Source organism: Natator depressus, chromosome 3, assembly GCF_965152275.1.
Source record: "Natator depressus isolate rNatDep1 chromosome 3, rNatDep2.hap1, whole genome shotgun sequence".
Classification (NCBI taxonomy): domain Eukaryota; kingdom Metazoa; phylum Chordata; order Testudines; family Cheloniidae; genus Natator; species Natator depressus.
In genome coordinates, this window is record NC_134236.1 from 100,437,824 (window position 1) to 100,454,591 (window position 16,768).

At 40.1% G+C, this 16,768-nt stretch overlaps 1 protein-coding gene across 21 annotated transcripts in view; it reads right to left on the reverse strand.

Annotated features, from left to right (window-relative positions):
- Positions 1–16,768, reverse strand: part of EPB41L2 (erythrocyte membrane protein band 4.1 like 2) — a 275,035-nt gene that overhangs the window by 122,308 nt on the left and 135,959 nt on the right. For all 21 annotated transcript variants that reach the window (XM_074948426.1, XM_074948430.1, XM_074948436.1 and 18 more), the window contains one exon: positions 15,636–15,848. In XM_074948426.1, coding sequence (XP_074804527.1) covers positions 15,636–15,848 — 213 coding nt within the window. The remainder of the gene's footprint in view (positions 1–15,635; positions 15,849–16,768) is intronic.

Here is a 16,768-nt window from a genome sequence, read left to right on the forward strand (position 1 = left end):
GCTCTATTTCAAGAAATAAGGTTGTAATTAAGCTTAGTTATTAACAAATGTTTCTCGTTAGGATTATACAGGCTACAAGAGGTTAAGGCAATCCTATAATGCAGGCCACAGAATTAACTCAACTAATCACTACTCTTCCTCTAGAGTTAATTTGCATGCAACAACTCTATTGGTTATAATTAAGGCTATGATTTAGTCACAGGTATTTTTAGTAAAATACATGGACAAGTCACAGGCAGGAAACAAAAATTCACGGCCCATGACCTGTCCATGACCTACTATAAATACCCCTGACTAAATCTGGGGGGGGGGGGGGGGGGGAAGACACGAGAACGGGGGACTGCTGGAGGGGAGCACCTTTAAATATTAAATTTCTAGAAAGAATTTATGTTGCTACTGTCAGTTTCAGGGTAACTCCACTTGTATTTCCTCCTCTGTGGTCCCTCAAGAGCACTCATTTAGAGGTTTCTGGCTCCCAGCCGTTACCTCTTCTGGACAGAGGCCCACATCTCATTCACTTCTGATCAGGGGTTTTAAAGTTGTACAGCTCCCTGCCTTACACAGCAATATCCCCCAGAATACCAGACTGTCTAACTGGCCAGCACCTTTGCTTTGCTTTCTCTCCAAGGTCTATGCCCAGTGTATTGCCCACAGCTACAAGTTACCACACAGCTCCTTCTAAGCAACCCCATTTATACTTAAAGTAAAAGCATTACAGAGAAAACATATTAAAAAGAACCTACATGCATGCTAGAAAGCTTACCAGAGGTTACCCCAACCCCAACCTTGGGCTCTGGTAAGTTTTAGTCCTTCAAAAGCCACAAGATTTTCCTCCATGTTTACAAGTTCATCCATGCCACATCCAGAACTATGGGAAGATCAGCCATTTCTTTACATAGCTTGGGCCTCTGACCTGGGCCTTTTGTAACAGGTAATCAGCAGACAGTAACCCTCCACTCAGGGCATAGCTTCAAAAGGCTGGGCTTTTGCATAATATGAGTTGGGGAATTGCATTAAACTTCTCCCTAGGGATTTCCCAGGAAATTCACTTCATATTTAATTGTCTCAAAAGTTCATACTTCTTTGGCACATTTTCAGTATAGTCTTCTGAACTCTCAGGTCTCACACCTATCACATCTCCCCCCTAAAGAGATTACATACAATCCCAGCTCACAATAATACATAAACTTAATACAATAAGGCCTTCCGAGGATATTACAGGATATGCCATATCTGTCACAACTACTACTTATTTTTTAAATCATTAAAAATATCTAGAATGCTACTGTGTGATATTTTATTTAGTACAACATTTTTAATAATTTTGAAAAACAAGGAAATTCCAAATCAAAACAAAAATCTACACTAAGATCAAGTTAAACTTGAGCATACATATAAGCAACAAAGGAAAAAACAACACTGTAGGAATGTTGTAATTGACTTAAAACCAACCACTGAAAAACCAGGAAATTTTGAATAAGGTTAAGGTTAACAGAAATCATGTTAGGGTATGGAAGTGCACAAGTTAAGATTATCTTAACTCTGCTCTGTAGATACACAATGGGGGAGAGGGTTTTTTAAATCTAATCTCTCTTTAAAAATTAGTTTTATCTAGTTTGGGACCATAAACTCCAAAATGCCTTAACTAAGGGATCACACACTTTGTTGCTTCTGTAGACCAACCAACATTGCACACATCATGGGCTCCCTGTATCCCTCCATTCTCCCACTACCCTCCCATCCCCCTCTATTTCAGGGACTCCCTGCAATTCCCCTCCACCAGGAGGGCTGTGTGCCCCCAGTCTCCCACTGCCAGCAGTGCTGTGTATACCCAGTCTCTGCTCTCCTCCCATATCAGGGTCCACCATTCTTCTCCCTTCCATGGCTCAGTGTGCCCCCCCACTCCCACTTCCCCCAGTGCGAGGGGTCTGTGTTGCTATCTTCCTTACCACCATGGGTTCCATGTACCCCCACCCATTCAACTATTCCAGGGTCTCCCATTTTCCCCTGCCAGAGGTTCTGTGTGTCCATCTCTCATATTACCCCATACCTGGACCCCTCCTCCCAACCACAGCTTCTGTGTTAGCCATTCCCCCTACCCCTTATGCCAGTGGCTCTGTGTAGGAACTCTCTACCTCTTCCTCCATACTAGCATCTCCCAATCTTCCTACAGACTGGGGTTTTGTATGTCCCATTCTCCCACACAGGGTACCCTTCCCCCCACACCAGAGACTATGTGCCTGCTCCTAATCCTCCCTTCCTCACCTTCCCTTCAATTGCAGGGGCTCATTACCCCCTTTTCCCAATACAAGAATCCCACAATTCCACCCACGTCAGTGGCTGTTGCGTAGGCTCTCATTTGCTCATCACCACCACCATAATTCTTCTGACCCGGAAATAAGTCATTCAGGGTGTTAACATGTTAAGCTATTACGATTATCAGAGCTGAAACGGAAGTATTGTTATTGCTATGCTGAAAGGAGTTAACAGTTGCCATCAACCAGTTTGGTCTATAGACATTTGCAGAGGTACTTGAAGCTGTGGCTGTGCTAATTAGATGCCAGGGACATCATGTGTCTCCCATTTCCTCCTTTCCGATTCCTGCCCCCCGACCCGAAATCAATAGGCTTTTGTCCATTGATGCTCAGAACATTCCCTGAAGTTTTAGAATTGATCAGATGAGACATTCAAAAGTTACTGTGTTACATACAGACAAAGAAATGCCCTTGAGTTGACAGTATGGCCTTGCAAGCTTGACCAATCATAATTGCATTGCTTTTGCATGGCACTTACTACAAATCATCCCTGAGTCCTTCAGCATTCTGTTGAGGCAGAATGGAAACTCTACAGCAGATCTATTTAAATTTAATTGCTTTTATATTTAATTCATTTTTAAAAAAAAATACAATCTGAAATAAAACAGATTATCTCTATATTAAATTCAGATATATACACAATTCTCAGTATACCACCAATGTTTACATAAACACCACACAACTGCCTAATAAAAGACCATTTTAAATTTTTCTCCTGAACTAAATTCTTTCCCAAGTTTATAAAAATATTAATTCACATTTTCGAATTAACCAGTAAATTTTAAATGCAAAATCTAGAAATAGCATTAATTTTGTGAGTTAATACTACGGTTACCAACTCATATAGCAAAAAATATACTTTTAAAACTACTGTCACATGCTATCCCATTTCATCATTTTTTAGCAATTTGGTATGTATGTGAAGGCGAAACTAGTGGCTAACTTACAGAAGTGACCGCCATATATTACACACTATAATGATAAAATCCAAATTAAATCATCAACACATCCACAGAGTAATGCAATACAGAATCATTCATACAAACTACAATAGCTGGTTGCAGCTTTATTCTGGTAGGTTGTTTCCATGCTTTTCCCAACCCACATCCCCAGGCTTTTCTCATGCTAGAGCAAACAGATTCCACCAACCATTCACTGATGAGCACTGGATCAAGCTGGGAAAGTAAAAAGCTTTTAGGACTATAAAAGGATTATAGATCAACAGTAATGCACCAATATTTAATTTATTTATTTTTAACTAACTCTGAAAGGAATGGACACTGGTCTAGCAAACATTCATCAACTAGTATACAATCCACTGCTGACTAACCACAATTCCAACAACAAAATGGTACATAACTGAGCCTAAATTTCATATTTTCATTGTGATTATGCAGCTCTTTATCAACTAAATAACACTGTCAGAAAACAGGATACCAGCCAGCCACAGAGAAGTGAATGCTGCAGCAGCCTAAGAAATATATCATTTCACATTAGCAAGCAGAGAGTTGCTGTCATCTCAGCAAGCAAACTCTTATTTAATCTTAATCTTCTGGTTATGGTGGTGATAATTAGCTAACAGAAGTGGGGAGGGAGAAATTATCTGTATCATTAAAACAAATGAAGCTTGAATTTAATGAATTTTACGATTTCTGATCATTTTTGTTCTCTCTCTTGTTCCAGGCAAAGTTAACACAAACCCAGATTTAATTTAAATGGGTGGAAATGAAAGAATATTTCTAATCCAGACCAAGAAAAGAGCAGAAAAACAGTAATGTATTAATAAAGCCACATCCTGAATCTAAAGAGGGTTTTTGTTTGCTTATTTGTTTTAACGTATAAGTGAGTGTGATTTAAAAACTCACATTCAAAAAATCAGGTCATTATTCTTTTACTACAGTAATTAATTTCACAAATTATTGCTCATCTTTTTCTCTACCAGGAAGGAATATTTATTTATACAAGTAGTATCTTAATGTAAAAAACAAAAACAAAATAAACCATTACAATAGAGATGCTAAAGTGTACAGTAAGAACTGCAAAAAATGACAGTTTCCAATAACATGAAAATTTGCTCAAAACAATTTAGTCAAATATGAAATATTAAAGGACTCAAAGAACTAGTACCTAGAAGTATTAAAACCCTTTGAAGATAGCTGCTTCTTAAACGTCAGTTACCTTGTGAAGTAACTTTCAAAAGGCTTTTACTACCATCCTTGTGGTAATAGTACAGTATGTAGAATATTTTATATACTTTTAAGTGCAAAAATAAATTGACATAGGCTGAAATGTGTTTATAGTAGTCAGTGTTGCCTGCTAATGTCCCACATTTTTATATTTTTTGTAACAGGTATGGCTATAGTAATTGACATTCTTATTTGAATATCTATGTTGATCTCTGCTGATGTTCCATTTTCATTAATTTCTGCTTCTATTCCTCAAGGTAGCTCTTAATTCACTATAACTGCAATTATATAAAATTGCCATGGCAATTATAGCTGATATTTTTAATCAAAAATTAATTTGGTTCTGCTCAAGTTTTAAACATTTCTAATTTAATTGTGTTAGGATGAAGATGTTGCAGATATGAAAATCCCAACTATAAATGCATGTCCCAGCCTAACTGCAAAAAGCAAGATATTTTAATTAACACATTACAGAACTAATCCATTTATAAACTCAAAACCTAGTGTTCATGGAAACATCATTCTGCATTACCTTAAATCTAAATGACATTTATTTACATACCCATACATCTTCAGATTTCAATGTACACTGCCTACATGGAAATAAGATTCTGCTTTAGCACTGCTCCATTTTTTTCATGGTTCTAACTAATATTTTGGAGAAATCACCAAGAAGCACTGTTGTGGGTCTTCATCACATGATTAAGTAAATTCTTATTACAATGTGTTTTTGTAAAGCTATTAAACACGTTTTGTACAAACAGAAATTAATCACACTGTGCAGCAAATTCATAGTACAGTAACTCCCCACTTAACGTTCTCTCACTTAATGTTGTTTCGATTTTACGTCCCTGCTCCATTACAGAACCTGCTTGTTTAAAGTTGTGCAATGCTCCTCTATAATGTCGTTTGGCTGCCTGCTTTGTCCATGGCTGGCAGCCCCCCTACACACCCCTCCCGAGAGCCTTCCGCCCGCTGGCGGTCCCCACAGATCAGCGCCTTCCCCCTGATCCCCCTGCCTCCTGCCAGTGGGAATCAGCTGTCTTGCAGTGTTCAGTAGGCTAGGGGGATGGAGCGAGGACGCGGAGCGCAGCCTCCCACCTCCCTCCCCTGCCACCTACCTGCAGCAATCAGCTGGTCTGCGGCATTCAGGAGGCTTGGGGGAGGAGCAAGTACGCAGTGCGCAGCCTCCCCCCACCTCCTGAATGCAGCAAACCAGCTGATTGCCGCGGGCAGGAGGCAGGTGGAGCACGGGGAAGGCGGCGATCCGTGGGGTCTGCCAGCGGGCAGGAAGCGTGGGGGGGGGACCCACGTAGGGGAGCTGATAGGGGGCTGCCAGCCTGTTTAATACATGTATTAAATTGCTTATTTAAAATTGTTTAACATGTATATAATGCCTTTTGTCTGGCAAAAAAAATTTCCCTGTAACCTAACCCCCCATTTACATTCATTCTTATGGGGAAATTGGATTCACTTAACATCATTTCGCTTAAAGTCGCATTTTTCAAGAACATAACTACAGCATTACCCTAGTATTTAAGCACCAGTGTATATTGGCCCTAAACAGTATGTTTTGGAAGGATAAAAATATATTATGCCCCTTCATGGGACATTTCTTCTGTGAATGCTTCACAAAAAGCAATTTTTTATGGCAGGGTAAATAGAAGGATTTAAACCAACATCAAGTGAAAGCTTGATTATACATCTGTATAGCTGAACTAATTCTGTTTTATACCTAAATGTAATTGTATAAAATTGACACTGGCAGAAAAAGATCCCTGACATACTGTAAGAAATATATACTGCACTTGAGATTTTACATCTAACAGGAACTTTGCATATTTTCAACTGCCAAAGGCTTCAAAAGAAGCCCTCATTAAAAGAAACAGATGTAGTTACAAAATAAAAATATTGAAAACTCAATGGCCATATCCACTTACATAAAAAAAAAGTGTCAATTCACCAGAATATAATCTCAAATAAGTATTTGCTGGCATAGTAGATCAGCAATACCTCAAATACACTGTCCTAATGGAAACCTAATGGAAACACTAGACGTCCTCTTTCTGAGCTAACAAAGAGCACCACGCAGAAAATTCTCCATTGCACGGGTGTGGGAGGAAAAGATGGCAGTTTTGTTGCTCCACAGCATTTCTAAAAGCCATCCCAAAGAACATCATTGTTGTCAGTTTTGCAGTAAGCTGACCATATCTTACTCTTCCAATCATGTTAGAAGTGCAATATATGTGACTGACAATATGGAAGGCCTCAGGCAGCACAGATAGAGAAATGAAACCAAGACTGGCCTAATACTGTCAGCTCCCTCTTGGCATGTGTCCTGCATTAGAAAAGAATAAGTAGTAAAGCCTTTCCCAGATGTTGGGTAAGCAACTACTCTTAAAAATACAGTTAGAAGCAAACCCTGAATTAAACTGAATATGGCTTTTCATTTTGCAAAAAGAGGAAGCACAACATAATACAAAAGGTTCCTATTAGTATTTCTTTTACAAACATTGCTGCTGTTGCTGCTTGTGTGGAAGTATACACAGGCATGGAAATAAAAAAACATTGCCGAATGCACGCATATAGAGAGTATGCCTCCAAGCCAGAGAGTCTGGGGACAGCAGCAGTCAGAAGAAGTAGTTGTTGCTCTTTAGAAAGGATGCCTGCATTCCATTTCCCTGCAGGCAGGAGAGAGCTAGTGCTTATTTTTCCAGTATGAAGAGGAAAAAGAGGCAAGAAGGAAGACTCTACAGTGTTACACAATTGGTAAGAGTTTGAAAGTAAGGTGGCCAAGAAAAGAGGTCTATTTAGAAGGTAGAAGTGGTTAAAGAAACCAAAATTACAAAATGAGATTGTTTGTAGAAAGTATCTAGCACCAGGAGATTATGGAACCCAGGGGGACCCATACATACGGACATAAAAATACCAAGAAAAATAGTGGCGATATGTTGGTGTAGACACAAACACTTTGAATAAATGAAGGTGTCAAACTTGTACAATATCAATTACTTTTTTTAAATGTGAAATTACACTTTATAATAGTAAGAGTATCTTTATCTACAGCTCATTCGCTCCATGTGGAATTATGAAACAAACAGAAAATAAATTTGCTCACTATGTGCTCTCTTCACTTAAGTATTTAAGTGCAACCAAGCGCCAGGATTTCCAGCAAATACTGATAGATTCAGTGAACCTATTGCTGCAGAAAGCACAAAGTCATTTAAAAAGCTAAATTCAAAATTATATTCCAATTAAAGACAAAAAACGCTTAGTAGCTATTTTTAAAAGGAGTAGTCTTTGTACAGCTTTATCTTCACATTGATTGCTTCTGTATTTTGAATTTCATAATAATGGTATTATTTCCACTTATTTGGTAGTGCAATGAAACAAAAGAAGGAGCAGCTATTAGAGCCATAAAGATCATCCAGTATGAGATTCTAATGAATGTTTTGGGAAACAATTCTTTCTAATAATGTGATCAAAGCAGTAGTTGTGTTTGTGGTCGATTTTTCCCCCCCCCAGTTAGGAGGGATGCAGAAAACAAAAACCCTATCAGGCAACACATAATTAGAACATAAAAACGGCCATACTGGGTGTGACGTTGCACTATATGATTTTATAAAAATATGCTAATGAGTGTGAATATAATGTAACTGGAATATACTTCACGCAAAAGGTCTCTTGTAAGGTATCATTACAAAGCTTATAATCTACTGAGTGTGATCATCCTATTTGTATAAATGTATCGCTCTTGTATCTGAAACCAGAAATATGAACTATAACCCTGAGGTCCTACTGTAGTTATGCAAAGTGTGGGCCATTAATGGTGGTTTGGAATCTTGATGGCTCCCATTAATCAGGACAATTGTCTGTAAATGGCTCTGTTTTACTTGTAAGTCTTCCTGTGTACCTGTGGGCTGGCAAGTGGGTAATGAAGTCTTACAGTGACATGTGATCATGTCTCCCTAACTGGAATCCATCTTTAACCTGGTGCTTTTCCATTGAGAAGAGGGGTGGCAACCCAGAGGGACAAAGGATTCCCACCTTATGTAAAAGATATATAAGTGGGTGGAACAGAACAAAAGGGAGAATCATGAGAAATCCCTGAGCTACCACCTGAGCTGGAACAAGGGCTGTACCAGGGGAAAGGATTGTGCCCGGACGAGGAAGGCGTCCAGCCTGTGAAAGAAATTTATTAAAATCTCACCCTCAGAGATGTTTCATCTGTATTCAGTTTTGTTACTGTACTAGACTTAGACTTGCATGTTTTATTTTATTTTGCTTGGTAATTCACTTTGTTCTGTCTGTTACTATTTAGAACCACTTAAATCCTACTTTCTGTATTTAATAAAATCACTTTTTACTTATTAATTGACCCAGAATATGTATTAGTACCGGGGGGTTGGGGGGACAGCTGTGCATCTCTCTCTATCAGTGTTATAGAGGGTGAACAATTTATGAGTTTAGCCTGTATAAGCTTTATACAGGGTAAAACGGATTTATTTGGGGTTTGGACCCCATTGGGAGTTGGGCATCTGAGCGTTAAAGGCAGGAACACTTCTTAAGTTGCTTTCAGCTAAGTCAGCAGCTTTGGGGCATGTGGTTCAGACCCTGGGTCTGTGTTGGAGCAGACTGGAGTGTCTGGCTCAGCAAGACAGGGTGCTCGAGTCTCAAGCTGGCAGGGAAAGCAGGGGCAGAAGTAGTCTTGGCACATCAGATGGCAGTCCCAAGGGGGTTTCTGTGATCCAACCCGTCACACTGGGTCAGACCAAAGGTCTATCTTGCCAGTTTCCTGTCTGACAGTGGCCAATGCCAGGTGCCCGAGAAGAATGAACAGAACAGGTAGTCATGTGATCCAGGCCCTGTTGCCCAATCCGAGCTTCTGGCAAAGAGTATGTTTGTATAATCTACCTTTTGACACTATTTCCCCCCCCCCCCCAAGTAAATATGCCAGATTGTTCAAGTACATTGTTGACATAGGCCAATAGTCTTCTAGTGGTTTTGTAGAGAAATAATTTCAGCTTTGAGATACAGTATGAATTTTCCCTTAAATAGAGTGTTGCTAAATGCGTGGGAGCACTTTTAGATGAGTGTAGCATAAGAGCACATCCATTTCAGTTGCACAGGATAGTTTCAAGAACAGCTCTCTAGGGCAGTGGTCTCCATACAGGGGTCCGCCTACCCCAGGGGGTGCACGAGATGATCCCAGGGGGAGCGCGGCAGCAGTAGTGCCACCAGACGGCACTCAGCAGTTTTTTTCCTTCGACAGCAGCTCTGCACGTCCACAGCTGGTGTTCTCCTCCAGCGGCGCACCTGCGGCAGGTCTTCCAGTCTTCTTTCTTTGGTGGCATGCCTGCGGCAGGTCACCTTGGGGGTGCACGAGCCAAAAAGTTTGGAGACCACTGCTCTAGGGAACAATCTTCTTTATAATGTAGTTAAAGCTTCTTTTTCTCTAGGAGGAAGTTTCAGATACTGCAGCTGGGTCCTGAACTGGAGAACACCTGGTCTCCATCTGTTAAGGACCATCTGTTCCTGTCCCCCAAAACACATTTTAAAGTTGGCAATGAATATTATTTCTAAACTAGAGATTTTAATACCTCAAGAGATTGAGTAAACCTGCGTTATAAAATGTCTGATCAAAGATACAGCTTACATATTATTCTGACGGTGGATGTGGTTCCACAGCTGGAAGCTCTTCAAAAAAAAAAAATTTATGTCCTTGTCCCCTGCCTGAAGCACCTGGGCACAGCGTACTGGAGAGTCCCTTGAAACATCAGGATACGGTGTAAAACCTCTCACTGGGCAGGCATTTCTTATGAATCAAACAGAACTGGACCCTTGAAAATTTAGAGGTTCTAAAAACAAAGGGGGACTGTACCACATACCCCATTTTATTTACATAGTTAATGTCTGTAAAATGTGCCCAGACATGATTTTGACTAGCTCAAAATGTTTGTATAACAATAAAAAAAGGCTTCAATGCTCAAAAATCACACTGGCAGAAGAGGTTTAATTTATGTTTGATGAACACTTAGTCACATAAAATGTTGCAAGTTTCTGTCCAGAGTTCATTTCTTGGACCATGAATCCGCCATGATTCTGACAGAATGGCTTCGGATTTAACTGAGAAAGTGGTTCCTATCTGGGAGTAAACCTCTCCTATTTATGTTACAAAGTACCAAGCTACCGTGAAATAGAAAGCTGCTTTGACCCTATCCTTTTGTTTGGTTTGGTGCATGCTCACAATGTTTTATCAGTGTCTAATTTCTCCCACTGGCAATTTAGCTAAAATTCTGTATTGGGTAAATATCAACTGGGATTACTTTTTCTAACAAACTGTCTTGAAATGTTTTCCACTCCTCTAAGAAAACTGCTTCTCTTTATGAAGATTTCCAGGAAATAATCTTTGGGTCATTTTTTCACTTCCCTACTGCTTCTTTGCTAGCCATGGATTTGACTCTTATCCATATATAGTACACTTAACTACAAACACCAGAGCTACACAATGATGCTTTAAAAATACCAATATTTCTCAAAATGCTTTCCTGTCTAAAGAGTGAGTGATTAGTGCAGCTTTGGCTAATTCCATGATATGCTGACTGTACCAATGTTAGCAAGCACTGAAAACCTAGCAAACTGTTCGCTCTGTTTTTCTTTACTGTATGGGAAACAATAACAAATGTGCTGAAAAGCTGATATGTTGTGATAATGGTGCACCACAACTGAAGCATACAGTGCTATTGTAATATTCCACCAAAAACACATCAAACACATGGAAGCAGAAAAGAAACTGGGCGAGAGGAAAGGAAACAAAGGCAGACAAGGAATGTGAGCATTAGATACCACATACTGACAAACAGCAACACAACCAAGTGAAGCTGGATCTAAAATAACTGCCCAGTATAGCTAGATTATAGCAAGTTTAGCATTCTGTTTTGAAAAAAAAGTTGAAGTCAAGCTAAATGTTAAGTTTCATCTTGACCAGTCACACCAGAACGTAGGTTTTCTGACTCCAAACAACAAGAGTACTTAAAATATAAATTTAAGTATTCAATTTCCAATTCCTAGTGTAGCTTTCACATTGTATAGTTTATAAATAGGCAATTCAACTTTGGAATGGAAAATAGTAATTATTTTGGACTAGCAATACTCAAGTTTAAAGAGGGAAATAACTTTAACTGAGCTACAGGAAGCATTTTATGTAGGCAGAATATAAGTAGTTTAACTAATCTGGCCAGGACAACTGCTTTGTATACGTGATTCAGATGCCAGTTTTCAATTCTCACACAAGTTTTACATTGGTTTAAGTCCACGAACATCAAAGGAATTATTCCTGATTTACACCAGCATAGATGAAAATGATGAATAATCAATCCCCAATAGTCTACGCTCATGCTTTGGTGAAGAGGACTAGGAACACTTTCAGAAGTAAGTTACTAACCTTTCCATAACTGTTGTTCGTAGAGATACTTTGCACGTCTGTCCCACTGACTCTGTGTGTGTGTTTGTGCGCGCGCGCACGCTCCAGTGCACAGTTGGAGAGTTTTTCCCCATAGCAGTACCTGTTGGGATGGCATGAGCATCCACTCTTGCCTCGCACCCTGCACGCAGGCATAAAGGATGGAGCCACCACTGATCCCACTAAGTTCCTTCCTATCGGAAGTGTCCAAAAGACAGAAAATGAGGGGAGGTTGTGGAATGGACACGTACAAAGTATCTCAAACTACTTACAGTGGAAAGAAAAGGAGTACTTGTGGCACCTTAGAGACTAACATTTATTTGAGCATAGTTTATGCTCAAATAAATTTGTTAGTCTCTAAGGTGCCACAAGTACTCCTTTTCTTCTTACGAATACAGACTAACATGGCTGCTACTCTGATGCTTACAGTGGGTAACTCACAAGCAACCCAAACTGGAGGTGGGTTTGAGGTTCATTTGAACTACCTGTCCAAATTTAACAGTCTCTAGATTGTTGAGCGAGCGCGAGAGCGAGACAGCAAGCGCATAGTGAGAGGCAAACATGTGACATGATGACCCTCTATCTGGTGGCTTCACATTAGCCAACTGGTAACATAGGCAAATACAACTAGATCTCAAAAATTATATCCTTTGAGTGGAAAAGGACTTCCTCTCATTCTGTTCATTGTATTTGCAGACAATTGAGTAGAAAACCTGAAAGATTTAGTCTGTTCCAGATAAAACTCTAAAGCTCTTTTAATGTCCGGAGTGTGAAGTCTCTCCTAACCATTATTACCACGAGGCTTTGGAAAGAAGGTTGGTAAGAAAATTGCTTGGTTAATATAAAGTGTTATTCACCTACTGTAAGAAACTTTGGGTGATGACGAAAGAAGACTTTGTATACAAACTGTTTACAGAGGGTCTGATACTAGTGCGCTCAACTCCCCCAATCTCCTGGCTGATGGCTACTAAAAATGCTACCTTCATTGAAAGGTGCAACAAACAGCAGGTCGCTAGAGGCTCAAGTGGGGGGGGGGGGGGGAAGAGCAGAGGTGGCATCAGGGGTGGCATTTGTTAAGACAAGAGATTCAGGCTGTGGCGGGTGGAGAGAGAGGGGGGAAATAGGGTTCTGTATGTGCAGAAATAGCCTGTCCAATCTCTCTAGAAGTCTTAGACATTGGGTTTGGAAAAAAAAGAGCTGTTATCAATAGGTAGATGGAACACCAATATAGGTGCTAAATGTACTCTGATTGAGCTAATTGCCAATCCTTGATGTTTCAGGGACAGAAGATTATTCAGCACACACTGAATAGAAGTGAGGACTGGGGAAACCCCTTTCAGTTAGGACCAAATGGAAAAACCTCTTTCGTTTAGCCAGATAAGTAGTTCTAGCTGATGGTTTTCTACTATTCAGCAGCACATCCTGAACTTCTCTAGAGCAGGACTCCTCCACCAATGTTAACCATGAAGACTTCAGGTGAAAAGCCTGAAGATTACGGGGGATGGGGGGAGGTGGCATGAAGCGAGTGTGACTGAGGGGGACTGATTGATAGGTCTTAGAGCTCTGAAAACCAGCACTGACCAGGCCGTGCCAGGGCAATCAGTATAACATGGGCCTTGTCCTGCTTGACCTTGCATAGAACTCTGGGCAGAAGAGATATGGGGAAAAGCATACAGGAGAGACACTGACCACAGCAGCAGGAAAGCGTCCATCAGTGAACCCGGAATGTGGCCTGCCTGGGAGCAAAACTGATGACATTTCCTGTTGTCTTTCCTGCAAACATATCATTTGAGGAGCTCCCCTCAAATGGTCTGGGCCATGTCTGGGCTGAGGAACCACTCATGATTAACAACCTGCTCAGGTAATTGGCCAGCATATTCTGAGACTTGGGAGGCAGGCCGCTTTCAGAAGTTGCTGATGAAGTCTCAAAACAGAATTGTTTCCCAGCAGGCTAATGAGGACCAGCTCCCACCCTGTTTGTTTACATAAAACATGGCCATTGGATTGTCAGTCAGCATCAACATGCCTCTTTTCCAACATGTGGAAGGAATGCCATGCAGGATAAATCAATAGCTCTCAACCAAGGGCACCGGAACTGGGAGGCCCAGGGGCATGGCTCTCCCACTTTTTGGAAGTGGACAGGCCTGGTCCATCCACTTTTTACCATGGGTCTCCCCGCCCCCCGGCAAGTAGAGAGTCCATGGCTGCCGGCCCACTCCAGCTTCTGGTTTGGCCAGGGACGGCGTGGGGCCTCGGGCGGAAGGGGCCACAGACGGGGTGGAGGGCGCTGGGGAAGAAACTGAGTGGGAGGTTAGGGGGCAGCTCCACCTTTTATACCTGCATGAGACAGCAGAGGGCTCATGCTGCCACGATTGGTACCATTAAGGGGAAAACTGACAACTGTACACTGGAATGCACGCACACCTACAGTGCAATGGACGTGTGAAAAATCACTCGAAGATCAGTTGTGCACTTTTCTGAAACATGTATACACATAGCATTTTCCATACCTAACCTATATTAACTTCTCTTGAGGTAAACAGAGCTAATAACTGAGTTTTGTGGAAAGAGGATAAGCTGAGAAATGCATTAAGAGATTGCCATAAGGACTAGAAACATTTTAACATTTACCATTTCAAAATATAAAGCAGCCTGTGAACAAAAAAATAAAAAAAATAAACACAGTAAGCACATACCCAGTCCTATCTCCCTCAGGTTTAAAGTCCTGTGAGCTTGTGGTGTAAAGCTGTTTATTCAATTCCCACTGTGGTCTGACTTATTAAGAATGTAATTCCTCAACGCCAGAATCCCATTTACATTACATTAACTAAAAGAAAAAATTTAAATGTACATTTAACTACAACTGAAAATCTAAATTTATTTCTGCTGTATTTAATGTAGACACCATTTTTACTCAGCCTGGCAGTAAATATGCAAAAGAATGCTCAAGTATTAGAAAAATGAGAATCTACCTTTCCTTTTTCACCTTAGCATTTCCTGCTTTTGTCAGTTTCTTAAGGCCAATTTTAAATACGGAAATAAGTACAAAATTTTTAGAAAATCTAAACAAAGATTTAAGATGTGAAAAAATAAAGCATGAGGCTACAGGGAGGATTAAGATTTGGCACAAATATGTAAATTAAATCAGTAGTGATCTGCATTAAATCACACAGTTAAATCAGTTAACGCACTGTCTAGAGTTCTTCATTACACCTATAAAATAATTCTAAAAATCAAATTAAGCCCAACTTTCTAGTTTGTAGTTAAACACTTATTTTAAAATAAAATACTGTTTTAAGTACAAACAACAAAAGACAGTGCCTTGAGGGAAATCTTTACTCTTTTGGGGAGGAGGCAGGTTCAGTTACCAAAAGACCATCAATTTACCCAAAGAATTTTTTTTGTTGTTGCTGAATTTGTATCGTTTTTGTGAAATTGCTGCTCAGAGTACCTTTTTATGGCTTAACTGAGAAGTCTTAACGATAGGGTTTTAAAATGGAAATATTAACTCACTCTTAACTACAGCAATGTGAATGTGACAACGTAATGAACTCATTCCATTTATCAAAAACAAACATGCATTCGTTAACTCACACTGCAGTGAAAGCATACTGTACTCATTGCTGTCTTTCTACAGAGAAAGATCTCTTTATATAAGGCTTGCTGCCTTACCTCTAGGTCACAGCTGTATTCGGTGCCATCCAGGAGCATCACTTTGCATGGCACAGTTTTAATCTTCTTGGGAGCTTTCTGAGGCGCTTTCTCCATTTTGATTTCGGCTGTCTGTACCTCTTTGGTTTCCCTCTTTTCTTCTACTTTTTGTTTTTCTTCTTGCTCATTGGCAACTTTCTCTACTTCAATCTCTTTATTGTCTTCTTTAGCAGGCTGTAAGAAAGATGTAGTTTAATACAACAAGTCCAACCCTTTCAGGATGAAGTTGAAAGAAAATTCTTCTTTTCTGTACATCAATAATTAATTATTCTTATAACTATCCATTAAGGTTGTGCTCCCAGCTGGTGGTGTTTGGATGCATAATATATAGTGTTTAAGGTTTCCCCTTTTCTCAAAGTTACTGAAAAAACAATTTTTCTATCCTAAAGGCCAGTATCTTGCGGTTAAAATTCTAGCAGAGGCAACCAGTCTCCCTATAGAAATCAAAATAAAAGTTACACTTTTTTCTTAAAAGCAACTCAAAATATAATGAGAAATTGCATTGAACAAGACAACATTTAAGAAAAATTCAAGCCATAAGTGACACAGGTTTGTATTTAAGGACTGACATTGACTTCTGAAGGCAAGACTTTGGAGCACTACAGAGGAGAGGCACATGTATGGCATAGTGCCTCACATTTCAATACCATAGCCACCAGCATCTCAACACCAACCTCCAGGCAGCAAGAAATAAAGACAGTATCCATAATGCATAGTCTGAGAGAATGGAAGAGTAAAGCGTGGAATAAAATAACTGAGATCCTCAGGACTCAAAAATAACTACAGCAGATAATAAATGGATTGCTTCAGTCACTAAGGTTGTGTCTACACAGAAAAAAAACAAAACAAAACAAAAAACCCAAAGCAGCGAGTTTCAGAGCCCAGTTCAACAGACTTGGGCTCACAGGGTTTGTATTACAGTGCTAAAAATAGCTGTATGTGCACATCCTGGTTCAGGCTGAAGCTTGGGCTCTAGCCTGAGCCAGAACATCATAGTGCAAATCCATGTCTGAAGAACAGGGCTCAGACTTGCTGCCTGGCCTTTTTTTTTTTTTTTTTTGGGGTGGCTATGTAGACATACCCTCAGTAGCACG